General features: G+C 48.3%; 1 protein-coding gene across 5 annotated transcripts in view; it reads left to right on the forward strand.

The window, feature by feature from the left end:
- SEC31B (SEC31 homolog B, COPII component) overlaps positions 1 to 21,601 on the forward strand; it is a 231,866-nt gene that overhangs the window by 57,212 nt on the left and 153,053 nt on the right. For all 5 annotated transcript variants that reach the window (XM_075348917.1, XM_075348918.1, XM_075348919.1 and 2 more), the window contains exons 9-11: positions 8,906 to 9,067; positions 17,995 to 18,147; positions 20,995 to 21,225. In XM_075348917.1, coding sequence (XP_075205032.1) covers positions 8,906 to 9,067; positions 17,995 to 18,147; positions 20,995 to 21,225 — 546 coding nt within the window. The remainder of the gene's footprint in view (positions 1 to 8,905; positions 9,068 to 17,994; positions 18,148 to 20,994; positions 21,226 to 21,601) is intronic.

Here is a 21,601-nt window from a genome sequence, read left to right on the forward strand (position 1 = left end):
TTTTTCTGTCAACTCCCCCCTGCTCCAAGGCCGCCGCCTTCTCACAGGCCGTGGCATCCTTGCAGGCCAACGGAGTAATTGTACCGGTTCCCGCCCGGGAACGGTTCAGAGGTTTCTACTCAAATCTTTTCCTAGTCCCCAAAAAGGATGGGTCCTTCCGGCCCATCCTGGATCTCAAGCTTCTCAACAAGCATGTTCAGGTGCGGCATTTTCGCATGGAGTCTCTGCGGTCAGTCAATGCCTCAATGACCCAAGGGGATTTCCTGGCATCCATCGACATCAGAGATGCCTATCTGCATGTGCCTATTGCAGTTTCTCACCAGCGTTGGCTGCGTTTTGCAATCGGAGACGAACATTTCCAATTCGTGGCTCTCCCCTTCGGGTTAGCCACGGCCCCTCGGGTGTTCACCAAGGTCATGGCAGCAGTGGTTGCGGTTCTGCACCTCCAGGGGTTGGCAGTGATTCCTTACCTGGACGACCTTCTTTTCAAGGCTTCATCCAGTGCAGACTGTCAGCGGAGTGTCTCGCTCACTCTCGCCACTCTAGCCCAATTCGGGTGGCTTGTCAGTCTGCCCAAGTCCACTCTGACTCCGACCCAGAGGCTCACGTACTTAGGGATGCAGTTCGAGACTCTGCCGGCTCTTGTGAAGTTGCCCTTAATCAAACAGTCCCTCCAACTGGCGGTGCGCTCTCTGCTGAGGCCCAGCCATTATTCCATCAGGCACCTGATGCAGGTGCTGGGTCAGATGGTGGCGTCAATGGAGGCTGTTCCCTTTGCCCAGTTCCATCTGCGTCCTCTGCAGCTGGACATTCTCCGCTGTTGGGACAAGCGGCCTTCCTCCTTGCACAGGTTAGTGGCTCTGTCGCCACAGACCAGGAGATCTCTTCAGTGGTGGCTTCGGCCTCTCTCTCTGTCTCAGGGGCGCTCCTTCCTGGTCCCGTCCTGGGTGATCCTCACCACGGATGCCAGTCTATCCGGCTGGGGAGCGGTATGTCTCCACCACCGAGCGCAGGGCACCTGGACTCCATCCGAGTCAGCCCTCTCGATCAATGTGCTGGAAACCAGAGCCGTGCTTCTGGCTCTCCTAGCTTTTCACCACTTATTAGCGGGCAAGCACATCCGAGTCCAGTCAGACAACGCGACAGCGGTTCCCTACATCAATCACCAGGGCGGGACACGCAGCCGCCTGGCAATGTTGGAGGTTCAACGCATCCTTCAGTGGACGGAGGACTCAAAGTCCACCATATCCACAGTCCACATCCCAGGTGTGGAAAACTGGGAGGCAGATTATCTCAGCCGTCAAACCGTGGACGGCGGCGAGTGGTCCCTGCATCCGGCAGTGTTTCAGTCAATCTGCCGCAAGTGGGGCACTCCGGACGTGGACCTAATGGCATCCCGTCACAACAACAACGCGGACGCTCTGGTTCAAGACTGGTCCCAGTTTCGTCTGTCCTACGTGTTTCCCCCTCTAGCGCTCTTGCCCAGAGTTCTGCGCAAGATCAGACTGGAGGGCCGTCGAGTCATTCTCATTGCTCCGGACTGGCCCAGGCGAGCTTGGTACCCAGACCTGCTCCGTCTGTCCGTAGAGGTGCCGTGGCATCTTCCGGACCGTCCAGACCTTCTCTCACAAGGTCCGTTTTTCCGCCAGAATTCTGCGGCTCTCAGATTGACGGCGTGGCTCTTGAGTCCTGGATCTTGACGACTTCTGGTATCCCCCCTGAGGTCATCTCCACTATGACTCGGGCCCGTAAGTCTTCTTCTGCCAAGATCTATCACAGGACTTGGAAGATTTTCCTGTCCTGGTGCCGCTCTTCCGGCCATCCTCCTTGGCCTTTTTCCTTGCCGACCCTTCTGTCTTTTTTACAGTCCGGTCTGCAGCTGGGACTGTCCCTCAACTCTCTCAAGGGACAAGTCTCGGCTCTGTCAGTGCTGTTCCAGCGGCGTATCGCCCGGCTGGCCCAGATCCGCACCTTCTTGCAAGGCGCGTCTCACATCATTCCGCCTTACCGGCGGCCCTTGGATCCCTGGGACCTCAATTTGGTTCTCACGGTTTTGCAGAAACCCCCCTTTGAGCCTCTTAGGGAGGTTTCTTTGTTTCGTCTTTCACAGAAAGTGGTCTTTCTAGTGGCCATAACTTCCCTCAGGAGAGTCTCTGATTTGGCTGCGCTCTCTTCGGAGTCACCTTTTTTGGTTTTTCATCAAGACAAGGTGGTTCTCCGTCCAACTCCGGACTTTCTTCCTAAGGTGGTCTCTCCTTTCCACCTTAACCAGGACATTACCCTACCTTCCTTTTGTCCGGCTTCTGTTCATCGCTTTGAAAAAGTGTTGCATACTTTGGATCTGGTGCGTGCTCTCCGGATCTATGTGTCTCGCACCGCTGCTCTTAGGCGGTGCACCTCTCTTTTTGTGCTAACCACAGGTCGGCGTAAGGGCCTCTCTGCTTCTAAGCCGACCTTAGCCCGTTGGATTAGGTCGGCCATTTCGGATGCCTACCAGTGTTCTCAGGTGCCTCCCCCGCCGGGGATCAAGGCACACTCGACCAGAGCTGTCGGTGCCTCTTGGGCTTTCAGGCACCAGGCTACGGCTCAGCAGGTCTGTCAGGCGGCCACTTGGACTAGCCTGCATACCTTTTTCAAAGCACTACCAAGTGCATGCTCATGCTTCGGCAGATGCGAGCTTGGGCAGACGCATCCTTCAGGCGGCTGTCGCCCATTTGTGAAGTCAGGCTCCGCCTACTTCTTCGTTTTTTTGTTTATTCCCACCCATGGACTGCTTTGAGACGTCCCATGGCCTGGGTCTCCCATAGGAACGATAAAGAAAAAGAGAATTTTGTTTACTTACCGTAAATTCTTTTTCTTATAGTTCCGTATTGGGAGACCCAGCACCCTCCCTGTTGCCTGTTGGCACTTCTTGTTCCGCGTGTTATCACCGGCTGTTGTTGTTGACAGAGTCTCCGGTTGTTCCGGTTCTTGCTCTGTTTTTACTTGTGGGTGGCTATTCTCCTTCAGCTTTTGCACTAAACTGGCTAGATCTGGTTCTCCAGGGGGTGCATAAGCTCAGAGGGAGGAGCTACACGTTTGAGTGTAGTACTTTGTGTGTCCTCCGGAGGCAGAAGCTATACACCCATGGTCTGGGTCTCCCAATATGGAACTATAAGAAAAAGAATTTACGGTAAGTAAACAAAATTCTCTTTTTTGTTCATGTGAAGCACCTGAAGGGTTAATAAACTTCTTGAATGTGGTTTTGAGTACTTTGGGGGGTGCAGTTTTTAGAATGGTGTCACTTTTGTGTATTTTCTGTCATCTAGGCCTATTGAAGTCACTTCAAATGTGATGTGGTCCCTAAAAAAATGGTTTGTAAATTTTTATGTAAAAATGAGAAATCGCTGATAAACTTTGAACCCCTCTAACTTCCTAACAAAAAAAAATTTTGTTTCCAAAACTGTGCTGATGTAAAGTAGACATGTGGGAAATGTTAATAATTAACTATTTTGTGTCACAGAAATCTCTAGTTTAACGGTATAAAAATTCAAAAGTTGAAAATTGCTAAATTTTCAAAATTTTTGCCAAAATTCAATTTTTTTTTCATAAATAAACGCAAAAGATATTGTCCTAAATTTGGTACTAACATGAAGTCCAATATGTGACGAAAAAACAATCTCAAAATCACCAGGATCCGTTGAAGCGTTCGAGAGTTATAACCTCATGAAGTGACACTGGTCAGAAGTGCAAAATTTGGTCTGGTCATTAAGGTGAAAATTGGCTCCGTCACTAAGGGGTTAATAGGGTTTATGGAATCCATTATTTTTTTTTTAAATCTGGTTCATTTTTATTTAACAGCAAAATTATACAACACATAACATAAATTCCCCCATAAAAACATCACAGAAAGGGGAAAAACCTTTAGTCAGTAAGAAAAACTACACAAATTACATAATAAACAATGCACCCGTAGTCCACGTCTCATTTCAATATGGGTCACAAAGTGCATATTATTTCCCAATATATTCTCCATAGTATAGATTACCCATCACCATATATATATATATATATATATATATATATATATATATATATATATATATATATATATATATATATATATATATATATATATATATATATATATATATATATAATAATCCAGCAATACGAATATCACCCTATTTGAGTAAATTTGTTATCCGGTTAGGAGAAGGACCTGGTCACCCGCACTGTCCTGCAGTAACGCCGAGGAGGGAAGGCCTGGGGTATCCAACCATTCCTCCCAGATCTTATAGAACTTTTTCAATGCATTTCTTTTAAGGTATACTCCTCTCTCCAGTCGAAGTATAGCGTTTACTCTTTCCCAAAGATCCCCGATGACCAGAGCCGCCTGGTCCAACCAGTGATAGGCCAACAGTTTCCTAGCCTGGTACAAGAGACGTGTAATACCGACAATTACCGGCGAACTCAAGTCCACCCCCCCTTCCAGTAGACCCAGGATACATATAATAGGGCTTGGCTGTAGACGGATATTGAAAACTTGTCTAACCAATTCTAGTACTGCCCTCCAAGTAATCTTCAATATTCCCACAGGACCACATCATATGTATCAGATTAGCTCCCTCCTGTCCGCACCTAGGACACAGATCATCCATCCTAACTCCCATCTTATACAATAGACTAGGTGTCCTATATACTCTATGTAACAGGAATAGCTGTGACAGTCATTGGCCTTCAGATACAGCAAGGCTTGGAGTCTGAGACAGGACCTCACCCCACTGTTCCTCTGTCATAGGACCTAGGTCCCTCTCCCACTTCTCTCTAGCCTGCAAAGGGAATTTGTCAAGCTGTCTGGATAACAATGGAATCCATTATTATTAATACAAAATTAGCTTCATTGTTTATTTAGTTTTTTATCTAATTCTATTTTTACTGAAACACTGGGTGCTGCTATTTTGGATTTGCTGTGTGTAACTCACCTCAAATACAGCAGTTCCTGTGCATTGGATCTGATAGATGGACTCCGACCTCTATACTTAACACGGAGAGCTATCTGCTGTGAGCTAGACACGCCCCTTGGGCTGTCCAGATCACAGCAGAGGGATGAGATCGGTGCCATCTTTGTGGAGTTCACAGCATATGCTGTGTGCAGCACTTTTCCCCTGGAAAGACAGTGGGTTGACAGGAGTAGCTGCCGGTAGCAGAGGTTTTGCAATGAGGTGAGTAGGGGCGTGTGTGCGGCAGAAAATGGCGGGTAGGCGTACATGCGTGCGGCAGAGCATGGCGGGCGTGCGTAGGGAAGTGCAGGTCGGGCGTGCGGCAGTGCATTGCGCGCCTGCAGGAGAGCATTGCTGGTACGGGGCATGCAGAGTACTATGTGGGGAGCACTATGCAACTGTCCTAAAGGTGACACTTTAGACATTAGGATCACTTTGCAGTCACTAACAAAATGGCTCTGCACTGTGATCCTAAACTTCATCCTCTCTTATCTTTTTGGAAATACCCAGGTTGGGAGGGGGAGGTGTGACATCACACACAGGACTCCACCTACTTTTACTACAGTTGTAATTTGAGCTGGTTCTACAGTAGGATTTCAGCAGCTGCTCCCTCTAGTGTTTAAGAGTGGAAAATATCAAACTTTTTAACTTTTTTTTTTTTTTATATTTTGCTCTATTAAAAACAAATAATATTTAGACAAAACATTAATATGTTATATTTTTTCAGCTATTGAAATTTGATATTTAATAATAAATAAGATGCATCGGACCATAAGACGCACCTAGGTTTTAGACGTGGAAAATAATAAAAACATTGAGGCAATAAATGTGGTCATGAGACACTTTTATAGGGGATGGGGGATCTGCTGCTGACTTTAAGGGTCTGTGCGCACTGGGAAAATGTGTAAGTAAAATACGCATCTGCGGAAAAAAAAATACCAAAAGCGCACCCAAAATCCGCATGCGGTTTTGGTGTGGTTTTGCTGGGATTTTGGTGTGGTTTTACCACGGGTTGGTCCCTGCTGTTTTTAACCATTTAATGGCAAAACTGCAGTTACCTGCGGAAAAGAAGTGACCTGCTACTTCTTTTTGCTGCAGAAATTCTGCAGGAAAACCTGTAGGGAAAAAAAAACGCAGAAAGGTTATAAACAAAAACTGCACCTTTTCTGAAGCAAAAATACGCGGCAAATCTGTTGTAGAAAACGCAATGTGCGCACAGGGCCTTATCCTGATAATGTCCCACGAATTTTGTACTTATGTTGGTATGTATGCTCCCCATTCTTGTCACATCTTTGTATGCATGCTCCCCATCCTGGTATATATGTCCCTCATCCTGAGCCCACCCTGGTATAGATGTCCCTCATTTTATTATATATGGCCCTCATCCTGGTATATATGGCCCCATCCTAGTACATATAGTCCTCATCATGGCCTCATCCTAGTACATTTGGCCCAATCCTGATACATATAGCCCTCATCACGGCCCCATTTTGGTATATATGATCCTCATCTTGTGGCACACACAAAAAAATAAACACTACTCACCTTTCCTCCGCTCCCTCAGTATACGGCATCCTCTAATGCTGGCAACTGTCTTCAGTGTGTAACCTGCGCAGCGCATGACGTCACTGTCATATACACCCAATTACACCGATGTCAGCTGCTGGCATATTCACAGCTCCCCATGCCTGGGATTATGGTCTTTGGAAGCAGTAAATATGAATTTTTCTTTATTAGTGGACACACGTGATCGCTCAGCCACTGCAGGAAGCCGGCACTATGAATAATCACTGCTCTCCATGACAAAAGTCCGTCCACCTCTCGGCCGGCTTCAGAGCCGAGAGGTGGGCTGCATTATGGGCATGGAGAGCAGTGAATATGCATTTACTTAAACAGTGGGCACACTCTTTTCACAAGCACCGGCTCCTCCCTCTCGTGACGCCGTACCATCAGCACTCCCCTTATCCCTCCCCACATCCCTCCACTCTCCCCATATACACACACATTTTCACAAACAAGTGTTAAAAATGTTAACCTAAATTTACCATGTGTCACAAATAAACAATCTCAGAATCACTGGGATCGGTTGAAGAGTTTGAGATTTCACTTAAGTATCGCAGTATATATAAACATATGGTAATCCGGGGCACTACACCTATACCATATTCACAGTGTCTGCAAGTAGTAAGATTCCGATATGACATTTTAGATGTAAATACATGTAGGAATGCGGTAATTCATCTGCAGGACACAGTGCTCCAGGAAAATGTCTCGTTTGAGTGCTCAAGGTACCCCAACAGATAAACGCTTAAACAGTGATTGATGCGATCGTAACACAAACCATGTTAGATGAGTGTTTATACAGGATGGGAATCGTGAATTAAATGATAGTTGAAGAACGATTGGTCCACTCTTCCATTTTGCTAATTGTTGAATTTGCAAACAGTCTCCATTTACAATACACAATCTTTAACAGATGAACAAGGGGAGCTGGGTGGGATTGGGAAAGAAAGGGGGAAGTAAAAATGATAAAATACAGAGAGGAAATAGAGTAAATGTTGTACTATGTCTGTAATATCACTTTTTGTAATGTAAAGATCTATGAATTGTACTTGTGCTAGTTGGAAGTAATAAGACTCTAAGGGGCACTTTGCACACTGCGACATCGCAGGTGCGATGTTGGTGGGGTCAAATTGAAGGTGACGCACATCCGGCATCGCATGCGACATCGCAGTGTGTAAAGCCTGGATGATACGATTAACGAGCGCAAAAGCGTCGTAATCGTATCATCGGTACAGCGTCGGCGTAATCCATAATTACGCTGACGCAATGGTCCGATGTTGTTCCTCGCTCCTGCGGCAGCACACATCGCTGTGTGTGAAGTCGCAGGAGCGAGGAACATCTCCTACCGGCCTCACTGCGGCTTCCGTAGGATATGCGGAAGGAAGGAGGTGGGCAGGATGTTTACATCCTGCTCATCTCCGCCCCTCCGCTCTGATTGGCCGCCTACCGTGTGACGTCGCAGTGACGCCGCACGACCCGCCCCCTTAACAAGGAGGCGGGTCGCCGGCCACAGGGACGTCGCACGGCAGGTGAGTGTGTGTGTGAAGCTGGCGTATGGATAACTTTCGCTACGCCAGCTATCACCACATATCGCTGCTGCGACGGGGGCGGGGACTATCGCACTCGACATCGCAGCATCGGCCTGCGATGTCGTAGTGTGCAAAGCCCGCCTTAGGGGTACTTTGCACGTTGCGACATCGCTACCGAAATATCATTGGGGTCACGGTTGTTGTGACGCACATCCGGCTCTGGTAGCGACATCGCAATGTGTAAATCCTAGGAGCGGCGATGAACGAGTGTGAAACAGTCAAAAATCGGTGATCTGTGTCACGTCGTTCATTTTCATAATGTCGCTCCTGCTGTAGGTACGATGTTGTTTGTCGCTCCAGCGGCGTCACACATCGCTGTGTGTGACGCCGCAGGAGCGACAAACATCTCCTTACCTGCGTCCCGACGGCAAGGCGGAAGGGAGAAGGTGGGCAGGATGTAATGTCCCACTCATCTCCGCCCCTCCGCTTCTATTGGCCGGCCGTTTAGTGACGTCGCGGTGACGCCGAACACACCTCTCCCTTGAAGGAGGGATAGTTCAGCAGTCACTGCAATGTCGCCGACCAGGTATGTGCGTCTGACGCTGCCGTAGCGATAATGTTCGCTACGGCAGCAATCACAAGATATCGCATGTGCGACGAGGGCGGGTGCTATCGCGCTGGACATCGCTAGCCGATGCTAGCGATGTCGCAATGTGCAAAGTACCCCTTAGTCTAATGCTGTGAATGTATACAAAAAATGCTGTCTTCATTCGTAACATTTCTGGGATGTCTATACTAAACCCTGATATCTGTTTTCCTTTGTAAACCTAGGTGGTATATGAACTACCAGTCAAAAATCAGTGGTGCTTTGATGTCCAGTGGTGCCCACGTAATCCATCTGTCTTCTCTGCTGCATCTTTTGATGGTTGGGTCAGCGTGTACTCCATCATGGGTGGAAGCCTAGAAGCTCAGCAAAGGAGCCAAGCTGAAAGGGTATGTGCTGATGTGTTTCAGAAGAGCATAAAATGTTCTGTTCTATTTGATGGCGAACCACTAGAATATTTGTAAATTGATTTGCAGGGCCCAGTCCAATCACTACATCAGTAATATGTGGCATTTGAACGTGAGGCCCTGAGTACAGCTACTACCCTTGGCATCTATGGTTCTTCTGTTGATCAGCACGCTCATCGCCAGATCGGCTATTCAAAAGAAGAACCATGGATGTTACAAAGTAGTGTCAATGCTCAAGTCCTCTCCTGAGTCACGTGAATTCTATTTCCACCAGCCAAATCATACTGAGCTCTATGTGAGACGGACGTTGTGTGTCCAGTGTAAGTGTATGGAGCCGAGTTCTGACGCTTCATAGACTTGTATTGTAGAAGCCACTACCAACTCACACAAAGGTCAGTCTGATCCAGCTGGTCGAAATAGAAGTCAAGTCAATGGGAAGAGGACTGCAGCGATGCTCGAAACAAAGGAAGATGGTGATCTGAGAGTATATTAGTGCACTTGTACAAACCTATGCTCATTTTACACAGGTTTAGGGAATAAAAAAAAATTATGGTAATGCTTCTTTAACCCTAAAAGGTACTGATTTTCTTCCTGAAGATAAAGTGGGTAAATGTATATGGGGAAATATATACAAATGGGCTCTCCTCCAGAATGAGGGAAATAGACTCTAGTGCCACCTATATAACCAGTTCCCTGCTCTGTACAATCAGGAGCCTGAAACTGCTGTTTACAGATGAGCGTCTTTTGGGTTTTGCTGAAATTAAAAAAATTGTATATGATACAGTAAAGTAAGTTTGGTGCAGCCCTTTCCATGCAGCATAGGGTCAAACTCTTACATAGTTGTTGCCCCACCGTAACAATTTGATTGGAGCCCACGCTATTCACATCCCTTTAACCCTTTAAAAGCTGCTGTTAAGCTTAAAAGCGGCATTTAAAAATCTTAAAAATGGTGACCATCACTTCTGATGGCCAGCAGCACCTCGCCCAACACAATCACAGGGTACTGAGCAGCCGGTGGGGCTTCTGAAGGCCCCCTTATCTGCCATGTGAAATTTCCTACAAAGGCCAGCCTGTGACTTGGCTTCCTAAGCGATTGTCTTTTTCACAATGTTCTGCAATACTATCGTATGGCAGTGTATTGCACCAGGAGATCAAAGGGTCAAGACACCTGACAGAACAAATTAAAAAATGGTATATATACTGAACAAAAATATAAATGCAACATTTTTGGTTTTTGCTCCCATTTTTCAAAAGGTCTGGTTCCCTCAAATATTGTTCGCAAATTTGTCTAAACCTGTTTGTGAGTACTTCTCCTTGGCTAAGCTAATCCATCCACCTCACAGGTATGGCATATCAAGATGCTGATTAGACATGATTATTGCACAGGTGTGCCTTAAGACCACGTCTCACTAAGCGACATCGTTGCTGAGTCACGGTTTTTGTGACGCAACAGCGATCTTGCTAGCGATGTTGCTGTGTGTGACATCCAGCAACGACCTAGCCCCTGCTGTGAGGTCGCCGGTCGTTGCTGAATGTTCTGGACCATTTTTTGGTCGTTGCTCTCCCGCTGTGAAGCACACATCGCTGTGTTTGACAGCGAGAGAGCAACGATCTGAATGAGCAGGGAGCTGGCTTCTGTGGACGCTGGTAACCAAGGTAAACATCGGGTAACCAAGCAAATCGCTTTGCTTGGTTACCTGATATTTATCTTGGTTACCAGCGTCCGCAGCTTCTAGAAGCCAGCTCCCTGCAAACGTAGCCAAGGTACACATCGGATAACTAAGCAAAGCGCTTTGCTTAGTAACCCGATGTCTACTATGGTTACCAAGCACAGCGTCATTACACGGGTCGCTGGTGGCTGATCTCTAATCGCTGTGGAGATCTGCCTGATTGACAGCTCACCAGCGACCAAGTAGCGACACTCCAGCGATCCCTGCCAGGTCAGATCGCTGGTGGGATCGCTGGAGCGTCGCTAAGTGTGACAGTACCTTTAGGCTGGCAACAAGAAAGGCCACTCTAAAATGTGAAGTTTTACAGTATTGGGAGGGTCAGGAAACCAGTCAGTATCTGCTGTGACCACCATTTGGCATCTGCCCTGTACAGTAACAACCGGGATTCATCCATGAAAAGATCACCTCTCCAATGTGCCAGATGCCATCAAGTTAGGAGCAGTTGCCCACTCATGTTGGTTACGACAATGAACTGCTGACAGGTGGCGACTCCAATGAGGACGAGCTGCAGATGAGCTTCCGAGAGATGATTCTGACAGTTTGTGCAGAAATTCTTTGGTTATGCAAACTAATTGTTGCAGCAGCTAGCTATCTGGGTGGCCGGTCTCTGACAATCTTGGAAGATGCTAGATGAGGAGCTCCTGGGCTGGTGTGGTTACACATGGTGTGCGGTTGAGAAGCCGCGTGGATGTACTGCCAAATTTTCTGAAACACCTTTGGAGACGGCTTATGGTAGAGAAATTTACATTCAATTCACAGGCAACAGCTCTGGTGGACAATCCTGCAGTCAGCATGCCAATTACACGCTCCCTCAAAACTTGCAAAATCTGAGGCATTGTGCTGTGTTAGAACACTGTACATTTTAGTGTGACCAGCCTAAGGCGCACCTGTCCAATAATTATGCTGTCTAATCAGCATCTTAATATGCCACACCTGTGAGGTGGATGGATTATCTCCATAAAGGAGAAGTACTCACTAACACAGATTTAGACAAATTTGTAAACCATATTTGAGAGAAAAAGGCCTTTCTTCGGCGCTCCATTGGGAGACCCAGACGATTGGGTGTATAGCACTGCCTCCGGAGGCCACACAAAGCAATTACACTAAAAAGTGTAAGGCCCCTCCCCTTCTGGCTATACACCCCCAGTGGGATCACTGGCTCACCAGTTTTCAAGCTTTGTGCGAAGGAGGCACACATCCATGCATAAGCTCCACTGTTTAGTCAGCAGTAGCTGCTGACTATATCGGATGGAAGAAAAGAGGGCCCATACTAGGGCCCCCAGCATGCTCCCTTCTCACCCCACTTGCGGTTTGTAAGGTTTAGGTACCTATTGCTGGTACGGAGGCTGGAGCCCACATGCTGTTTTCCTTCCCCATCCCCCTGAGGGGCTCTGAGGAAGTGGGATCTTTCCGGCCACCAAGCCCTGAGGCCGGGCTCCATCCACAGACCCATAGAACCTGCTGGATGTGGAGCGGGAGTGCCGTTCAGGGACAAGGCCCTGCAACTTTCAGGTACTCTGTGTCCCCGTATGGCAGGCCACGCACACTCCAGGCTTGCTGGGTGTGCTAGTGCGCCGGGGACTGTAGCGCTGTGCGCTGGGCTTATAGTCCCTGCAGATTACTGGGGGACTTTACGTGTGGGGACCGCCGCGCCGACCGCCCCTGGAGCGGCGGCGCAGCTGCGACTTGTAGTGCGCCGGGGACGCGCCGACCGCGCTTTTACGGCGGCGGCGCTTCTAACTTTAGTCCCCGGCTTTTGCGGCCTAGCGCCGCTTCGTTCCCGCCCCCACCCTGTCACTCAGGGAAAGGGAGAGACGCTGTTCTATAGCAGCGCCGAGGGCTGGAGCCTTATTTGCATTCTCCAGCCCCCTTCACTAGACACAGTGGGCGCCGGGTTCCCGCTCTTGTCTCGGGCACGCCCTCGGCCCGCCCCTCTCCTCTGGACGCCGGCAGCCATTCCGGCACGCAGAGCGGGAAAACGGAGACAAGCGCTGAGCTAACCAGCACAGGATTCCGGCGCCACACACCCGCTTTTGTGTGGGCGGTAAGCGGCAACTAAAGTGCTGACCCACTAATGCCGAAGTGTCCTGTTGTACTTTTGTACGGTCGCTATTCAGGATGCAGACCTAGAAACAGCAGCAAAAGATCAGGGGTGCTAAAGCACAGACTCTATATGCTGCTTGTCTTGCATGTGCTGCAGTGTCATGTGTCCTTTATGCTTGTATGCTTTACATTGCACTGTAAGGGCTATTCTTGGCTGTCTACCCGCCTAGATGGCTAGACAGCGGCAGCAAACAGCAATGGTGCTAAGGCACAAGCTTTCAATGCTGCTTGGATTGCATGTACTGCAGAGTTTATTTTCATGCTTGTACATTCACTGCATGTCGCTATTCTTGGCTAATGCTCCTTGATGACTAGACAACAGCAGCAGAAAAGCAAGGGTGCTAAGGCACAAGCTTTCAATGCTGCTTGGATTGCATGTGCTGCAGTGGTTATTTTCATGCTTGTATGCTATACATTCACTGTATGTCGCTTTTCTTGGCTAATGCTCCTGAATAACTAGACAACGGCAGCAGAAAAGCAAAGGTGCCAAGGCACAGGCTTTCTATGCTCCTTGTACTGCATGTGCTGAAGTGTTTATTGTACTTCATGCTTGTATGCTATACATTGCACTGTACGGTCGCTATTCTTGGCTAATGCTCCTAGATGGCTAGACAGCAACAGCAAAAAAAAAAAAAAAAAAAAAAAAGCATGGGTGCCAAGGCACAGGCTTTCTATGCTGCTTGTACTGCATGCGATACTGTTCCAGGACCCCCAGTGTGTGCAATTACTCAACGGGGTCTCTGCTACAGGTGGCCAAAAGAACCACCTGTGATCCCTGTCCAGGGACAGGGACGGAGTTGCAGTTTCCGCTGATATATTGTCTGTGACTATGACTAACATCTTACAGACTTTGCAGTCCAGACAGACCTTGGGCAATGTTGATTCAATGCCCCTGGCCACCCTGATTTCGAAATAAATCATGGCTCCAGGAGGGTCCCATGCACCCCAGGGTGCAGGCTCTGACACGGACGACAGTCCCAGACGGCCTAAGCGAGCTCCCTAAGAACGGCCCTCGACTTCATCACAGTACTCTCTGTATGATGATGCAGACGTAGCTGTTCAGGACTCTGATCCTGAGACCGCTCTCAATCCGGATACACCGGATGGTGACGCTATGGTGAATAATCTTATAGCGTCCATCAATGGAAGGTTGGGTATTTCTCCCTCAACTCCTCCAGTGGAGGGGTCAGCTTCACAGCAGAAGAAATCCCTATTTCGGTATCTCAAGCGTATATTGAGTACTTTTCTGGTCACTCTGACTCCAGAAAAGCAGTCCAGGAACACCACGCTTATCCCGATAAGCGTTTCTCCAACCGTATTGAGGATACGCGTTGTCTCTTCCCCCCTGACGTGCTCAAGCGCTCCAAGGGTGGATCCCCCAATCTCCAGGCTTGCGGCTAGATTTATAGTTGCAGTGGAAGATGGGACTTCACTTAAAGATGCCATTGACAGACAGACAGCCCTCTGGTTGCAATCTGTCTATGAAGCTATCGGCGGGTCGGTTGCCACGGCATTCGCAGCCATAGAGGCACTCCAAGCTATTTCAGCTAGTATTGCGCAGAGGGACGCGGTCACATGTACATCTTGGCCGCAGTAGCGTCCTTCACCTCGCAATGTCGGCATTGCGACTCAAGCTGTTTATGCTGTCCTGGACTCTACGAGCCGTACGTCAGTGGCGTCCGCCAACTCCGTGTTGTTACGCTCCTAGTGTTAAGGGATTGGAGCAGATGCTGCTTCCACAAAAGTGCTTAACCAGATAGCCTTTATCTGGTGACAGACTGTTTCGTGAGCGGTTGGATTAAATCATTCAACTGTCCAAGGGTACGGATTCTTCCTTACCCCAGCTATCAAACAAGACCCATCAGGAGAAGGGACAGTCGAGGTTTCGGTCCTTCCCAGGCTCGGGCACGTCCCAATTGCCCTCGTCCAACAGGACTCAAAAGGCTCAGAGGGGCGCAGGTTCCTGGCGGGCTCAATCGCGCCCGGAGAAGGCAGCCGGAGGAACCGCTACCAAGGCGGTTTCCTCATGACTTTCAGCCCTCTCTCTCCGCGTCCGCGGTCGGTGGCAGACTCCCCCGCTTTAGCGACATTTAACTGCCACAGGTCAATGGCCGGTGGGTGAGAGACAGTTTGTCGCAAAAACTTCCTCACCGGCCGAGCCGAGGCTCTTCTGCAGGCAGTAGGAGTCGTAATCCCGGTTCCTCCTCAGGAACAAGAGACACTTTTTACTCCGATCTGGTCGGGGTGACAAAATAGGACGACTCCTTCCGTTCCGTTCTGGACCTTAAACTGCTCAACAAGCACGTGAAAACCAGGCGGTTCCGGATGGAATCCCTCCGCTCCGTCATTGCCTCAATGTCTCAAGGAGATTTCCTAGCATCAATAGACATCAGGATGCTTATCTCCACGTGCCGATTGCTCCAGAGCACCGGCGTTTGCTACGATTCGTTATTGAAGACGAGCATCTTCGGTTCGTAGCCCTACCCTTCGGTCTGGCGACAGCCCCACGGGTTTTCACCAAGTTCATGGCAGCAGTGGGACCACTCCCGCACTCTCAGGGTCACCCTGTGATCCCTTACTTAGACCATCTACTTGTCAAGGCACTCTTTTAAGAGGCATGCCAACACAGCCTGAACATGGCGCTGGAGACTTCCCAGAGTTTCGGGTGGGTCCTCAACTTTTCAAAGTTAAACCCAATCGCTGGCATATCTTAGCTTGGGGTTTCACACTCTCTCAGCGATGGTGAAGCTTCCACTGGACAAACAGCGGTCACTACAGACGGGGGTGCAGTCTCTCCTTCAAGGAGACACCTCATCCAGAGGCAGTCCCTTTCACGCAGTTTCATCTGCGTCCACTTCAATAGAACATTCTTCGCTAATGGGAGGGGAAGTCGATGTCCCTACACAGGAACGTCCCCCTTTCTCAGACGATCAAGGACTCTCTTCAGAGGAGTCCACTCTTCAGATCAATTGTCTGGAGCTCTGGGCAGTGTATATTGCCCTGCAAGACTTCCTGCAGTGGCTGGAAGGCAAACCGATCCGAATTCAGTCGGACAATCCACAGCGGTGGCATACATCAACCACCAAGGCGGACTACGCAGTCGGCGAGCCTCCCAGGAAGTCCGCCGGATTCTGCTAGGGGTGGAAGACAGAGCATACACCATATCCGCAGTTCACATCCCGGGCGTAGAAAACTGGGAAGCAGACTTCCTCAGTCACCAGGGCGTGGACGCAGGAGAATGGTCTCTGCACCCGGACGGGTTTCACGAATTGGCACAACAGCAGGGTCCCGGTTTTCATGACGATCAAAGAGCTCTGGCGACAGGCATCTCACGGTCGGTCAACCGTGGGCACTACCAGACCGGACAGACTTACTGTCCCAAGGGCCGTTTTTCCATCTGAATTCTACGGCCCTGAACCTACTGTGTGGCCATTGCGTCCTAGATCCTAGTGTCCTCAGGATTATCCCAAGGGGTCGTTGCCACCATGAGACAGGCTATGAAGCCCACGTCTGCTAAGATCTACCACGGAAGTGGAAGATTTTCTTTTACTGGTGCTCTGTACAAGGAGTGTCCCCCTGGCCATTGGCATTGCCTACTTTTCTTTCCTTCCTGCAATCTGGGTTGGAAAAGGGCTTGTCGCTCGGCTCCCTTAAAGGGCAAGTCTCGGCGCTATTGGTGTTTTTTCAGAAGCGTCTAGCACGACGTCCGTAGGTACGCACGTTCCTGCAGGGGGTTTGTCATATCGTCCCCCCGTACGAGCGGCCGTTAGATCCATGGGATCTGAACAGGGTACTAGTTGCTCTCCAGAAGCCGCCTTTCGAGTCTCTGATGGATGTTTCACTCTCTCGACTATCACGGAAAGTGGCCTTTCTGGTAGCGATCACGTCTCTTCGGAGAGTGTCCGAACTAGCAGCGCTGTCATCCAAGGCTCCTTTCCTGGTGTTCCACCAGGACAAGGTAGTGCTGCGCCCCATTCAGGAGTTTCTCCCTAAGGTGGTATCCTCTTTTCATCTTAATCAGGATATCTCCTTGCCGTCCTTTTATCCGCATGCAGTTCATCGGTATGAAAAGGATTTACATTTGTTGGATCTGGTGAGAGCACTCAGAATCTACTTTTCCCGCACGGCGCCCCTGCGCCGCTCGGATGCACTCTTTGTCCTTGTCGCTGGTAAGCGCAAAGGATCGCAGGCTTCCAAAGCCACCCTGGCTCGATGGATCAAAGAACCAATTCTTGAAGCCTACCGTTCTGCTGGGCTTCCGGTTCCATCAGGGCTGAAGGCCCATTCTACCAGAGCCGTGGGTGCGTCCTGGGCATTACGACACCAGGCTACGGCTCAACAGGTGTGCCAGGCAGCTACCTGGTCGAGTCTGCACACTTTCACCAAACATTATCAGGTGCATACCTATGCTTCGGCGGACGCCAGCCTAGGTAGAAGAGTCCTGCAGGCGGCAGTTGCCTCCCCGTAGGGGAGGGCTGTCTTTGCAGCTCTAACATGAGGTATTTCTTTACCCACCCAGGGACAGCTTTTGGACGTCCCAATCGTCTGGGTCTCCCAATGGAGCGCCGAAGAAGAAGGGAATTTTGTTACTTACCGTAAATTCCTTTTCTTCTAGCTCCTATTGGGAGACCCAGCACCCGCCCTGTTGTCCTTCGGGATTTGTGGTTGTTTTTCGGGTACACATGTTGTTCATGTTGAATGGTTTTCAGTTCTCCGACGTTACTTCGGAGTGAATTTGTTTAAACCAGTTATTGGCTTTCCTCCTTCTTGCTTTTGCACTAAAACTGGTGAGCCAGTGATCCCACTGGGGGTGTATAGCCAGAAGGGGAGGGGCCTTACACTTTTTAGTGTAATTGCTTTGTGTGGCCTCCGGAGGCAGTGCTATACACCCAATCGTCTGGGTCTCCCAATAGGAGCTAGAAGAAAAGGAATTTACGGTAAGTAACAAAATTCCCTTCTTTATTTACATAGTCTTTTATCTTTGAGTTCCGCAGGAAAATCAAGTGTTGCAAATAGAGGTGGCTTTTCAGACCCTGGCTTTACTTGTTGCCTTTAATTTTTTTTTTTTCCCCGTAGATCTCTTCCTCTTTCAACAACTTAGATCCTTTTGGGACAGGACAACCTCTACCTCCTCTCCAAGTGCCACAGGAGGCCACGCAGACCACTGTAATTCCACCCCTGATGAAGCCTCCTCGCTGGATTAGAAGACCAGTTGGAGTTTCTTTTGCGGTGAGCTGGAGGCCTAATACAGCAATGGTTGTATATTTATTTGCTGGCCGGTCACATTACTTTATATTACACGCATTTATAGTCCCTTGTGATCATTAGACCTTGTGTCAACATCCACAAGGTTTCATCTATTTCCATGTGAAAAGTGGCATACTTTATTTTGAGCACATCTTTTGCATCATTTTTGAGTCGCACGTTGTCTTTATGCATGCTATAGAGCCACAGCATATTAAAATCCTCATCCTTTAAAGGGAACCTGTCACCTGTAAAAACGCTATTAACCTGCGGATATGGGGTTATTCTGCAGGATAATAATGTTTGGAACCTGCCTGGTGCCTGCACATTGAACTCCGCTGCTGGAAGGAAATGAACTTTAAGGCTATGTGCGCATGTTGCCTTTTTTTGTGACCACAAAGATGCAGCGTTTTTGTCCACTAAAAAAAGGCACAAAAACGCACCCGTCATAAAAAAAACGCATGTTTTACCGCGTTTTTGACGCTTTTTTGAAACTGCATTTTTTCCAATGCATTGTATGGGTGAAAAACGCTGGCAAAACGCAGAAACAGGGTAAGTTCACACAGTGCATTTTTTGCGGTGTTTTTGCGCGTTTTTCGGGTGCGTTTTTGGCTTCAAAACTGCTTGACTTTGCTTCCCCAGCAAAGTCTATGAGTTTTCGTTTTTGCTGTCTGCACACAACTTTTTTTTTTTTTTTAAGCTGCGTTTTTGACCTTAAAAAAAATGGACATGTCAATTCTTTCCTGCGTTTTTCTGCGTTTCCCCTCATGCAATGCATTGGAAAAACGCAGAGATCAAAAACGCACCAAATCGCGGTAAAAACGCATGTTTTTTGCCGCATTTTTTTGCCGAGGGTGCGTTTTTGTGCGTTTTTAGCGGCCAAAAACGCAGCGTCAGACGCAGCGGGTGCACATAGCCATAATTGACATGTTGCATCTTTGTGGTCACCAAAAAAACGCACCTAAAACAAAACTGCACTGTGCGGACAGCAAAAATGAAAACTCATAGACTTTGCTGGGGATGCAAAGGCACGCAGTTTTAAGACCAAAAGCGCACCCGAAAAACGCGCAAAAATTCAGCGAAAACGCAGCGTAGCCTAATCCTGCAAGCAGCGTTTGGGTTTCAGTCAGAGGGGCAGTGCCAACGCGGGTTCAGTCACCGCTCTGTATATGGAGAGCAGCAGCTGTAACCCTGCCCCCAGCACTGACTGACAGCTTCTCAGCATTAGAGGAAGCTGTCAGTCAGTGAGGGGGTCGAGATTACAGCTGTCACTCTTCAAACACAGAGCGGTGACTGAACCTGTGCCGGCGGGATTCCTGTGACTAAAACCCGAACGCTGTCAGGAGGAATACATTTAATTTCCTCCTGGCAGCGGGGTTTAATGTGCAGGTAGCAGGCAGGTTTCAAATGCTATTAACCTGTAGCTTAACCCAAAATTTGCAGGAAAATAGTGTTTTTACACTTGACAGGTTCTCCTTAAGGGGATGATATGCACTTGTGACTTAATTAACCAATTTGTTCAAACAGTTGTGATGTGTCTAAAGGTAAGGTCTTCATATGCATTAGATAGATATTTCATATATCATATCATATTTATTTCATCTGATCCCTTCTCCCATACACTGGGCTAGGCTGCGTTCTACTGTGCTCTATATGAGAGAGTTGCTGTCAGACATCTCTAGCAGCAACTTATCTCCAGAGAGAACAAAATGATCAGCAGGGGTTGGCCCAACTTTTAGTCTCTTGTGTATGGGACCTTTAGACCTTCATCTGTTAATACATGTTACATGAAGGCTTATTTTAACTTGCATTCTTACCTGAAGCGGCAATTAAAAGCCATAACTTTCATTGCTTTTTATTAAGTTTATATAAAACAGTAAGTCATTCTGTCCATTATTAAGCCCTTGTACCTTTTAATCAAAAGCTCCCAACACAATATGATGCCCCCACAGTCCCCACACACAGTATGTTGTCCCCACATAGTATGATGTCACCACGCAACCCCTCAGACGGTAAGAGGTACCCTCAACCAGTATGATGTCTCCACAAAGCTTCCTACACAGTACTATGTCCCCACACAGCCACACTACATAGGGTTATGCCCCCTTACCTGCAGAGTACTGTCCCCACACAGCCCCCCTCACGCAGAGTACTGTCCCCACACAGCCTCAGTACACAGAATCCTGCCCTCCCACTCCTTGCGCAGAGTACGGTTTACCTCACCTTCCGCCGAGTACTGTCCGTACACAGTCCCCCATTCAGCGTGGTGTTATATAATGAAACAAAAAATAAAATACTCGCCTCACCCCGTTCCCTCGCAGCTCCGGTCTGCACTGTGTACTGAGGCACAGGTGACGTCACTACGTTGAGTCTTCTGCACTTTGACACACAGGCTCATTGGTGGAAGAAGGAGCCACCATCATTGTTTTCACCAGTATCTGCATCCCGAGGATACATTTCCCAGTGACAGTAAGACACCAGGCGGAGGACTGCTCCCTAGTGCTGGACGCCACTTCATAAAACCCCTTGACTTTCCTTATCTGCGGGCCACACCAAAACAGCTAAAGGTTTGCATGTAGCCCATGGGCCAAACCAGAACAGCCACGCCTGACCTACGGAGATTGAAAAATTAAAGTAAAAACTAAAGAAATGTAAAAGTATTACAAAATTTAAATATTCTATCTCCATAGACTTTTTTTTATATTCTGTCCTTTTTTGTAATGTTGTATTTCACAATCTTTTTCACTTCTTTAGGTTGATTACCTCAATTACTGTCACCAGAAGCTAAATGTGTAATATTCCTATTTTGCTTTTTTTTTTTTCTCCTCCCAGTTTGGGGGAAAGCTGGTTACTTTTGATTCTCCCAAAGCGTCTCCACAACAAACGCATGACCTTACACCTCGCCAAGTGTGCATCAGTCAGGTGACCACGGAGAAGGAGTTCTTAATGCGGTCTGATGAGCTACAAGCAGCGCTGCTTTCTGGCAATCTCCTGGGCTTTTGCCAAAGTAAAGTTCAAAACTCTTCACACGCTTTTGAAAAAAGTATCTGGAATTTCCTCAAGGTATTGCATTTAATATTTGTCACCAACTAAGAAACTGTATCACTGCTTCTGTATGTTCTAACTCATATACTACAACAAGTCTCTGTAAGTCAGAACATCATTGAGATACCTCAACATAATTATAGCCTTCAAAAAAGCCCCCATGACACTCCAGTCAGCAGCCTCGATCAGAGAGTCTTAGGCTATGTGCGCACTAGGCGTTTTTGCCGCGTTTTTAGCGGCGTTTTTTACCGCGTTTTTGTGCTGAAAACGCAGTGACATTGCTTCCCCAGCAATGTCAATGGGTTTTCAGAAGTGCTGTCCTCACACAGCGTTTTTTTTTAGCTGCGTTTTTGTGGTGACCACAAAAACGCAGCATGTCAATTATTTCTGCGTT

This window comes from Anomaloglossus baeobatrachus, chromosome 5, assembly GCF_048569485.1.
Source record: "Anomaloglossus baeobatrachus isolate aAnoBae1 chromosome 5, aAnoBae1.hap1, whole genome shotgun sequence".
Lineage (NCBI taxonomy): Eukaryota > Metazoa > Chordata > Amphibia > Anura > Aromobatidae > Anomaloglossus > Anomaloglossus baeobatrachus.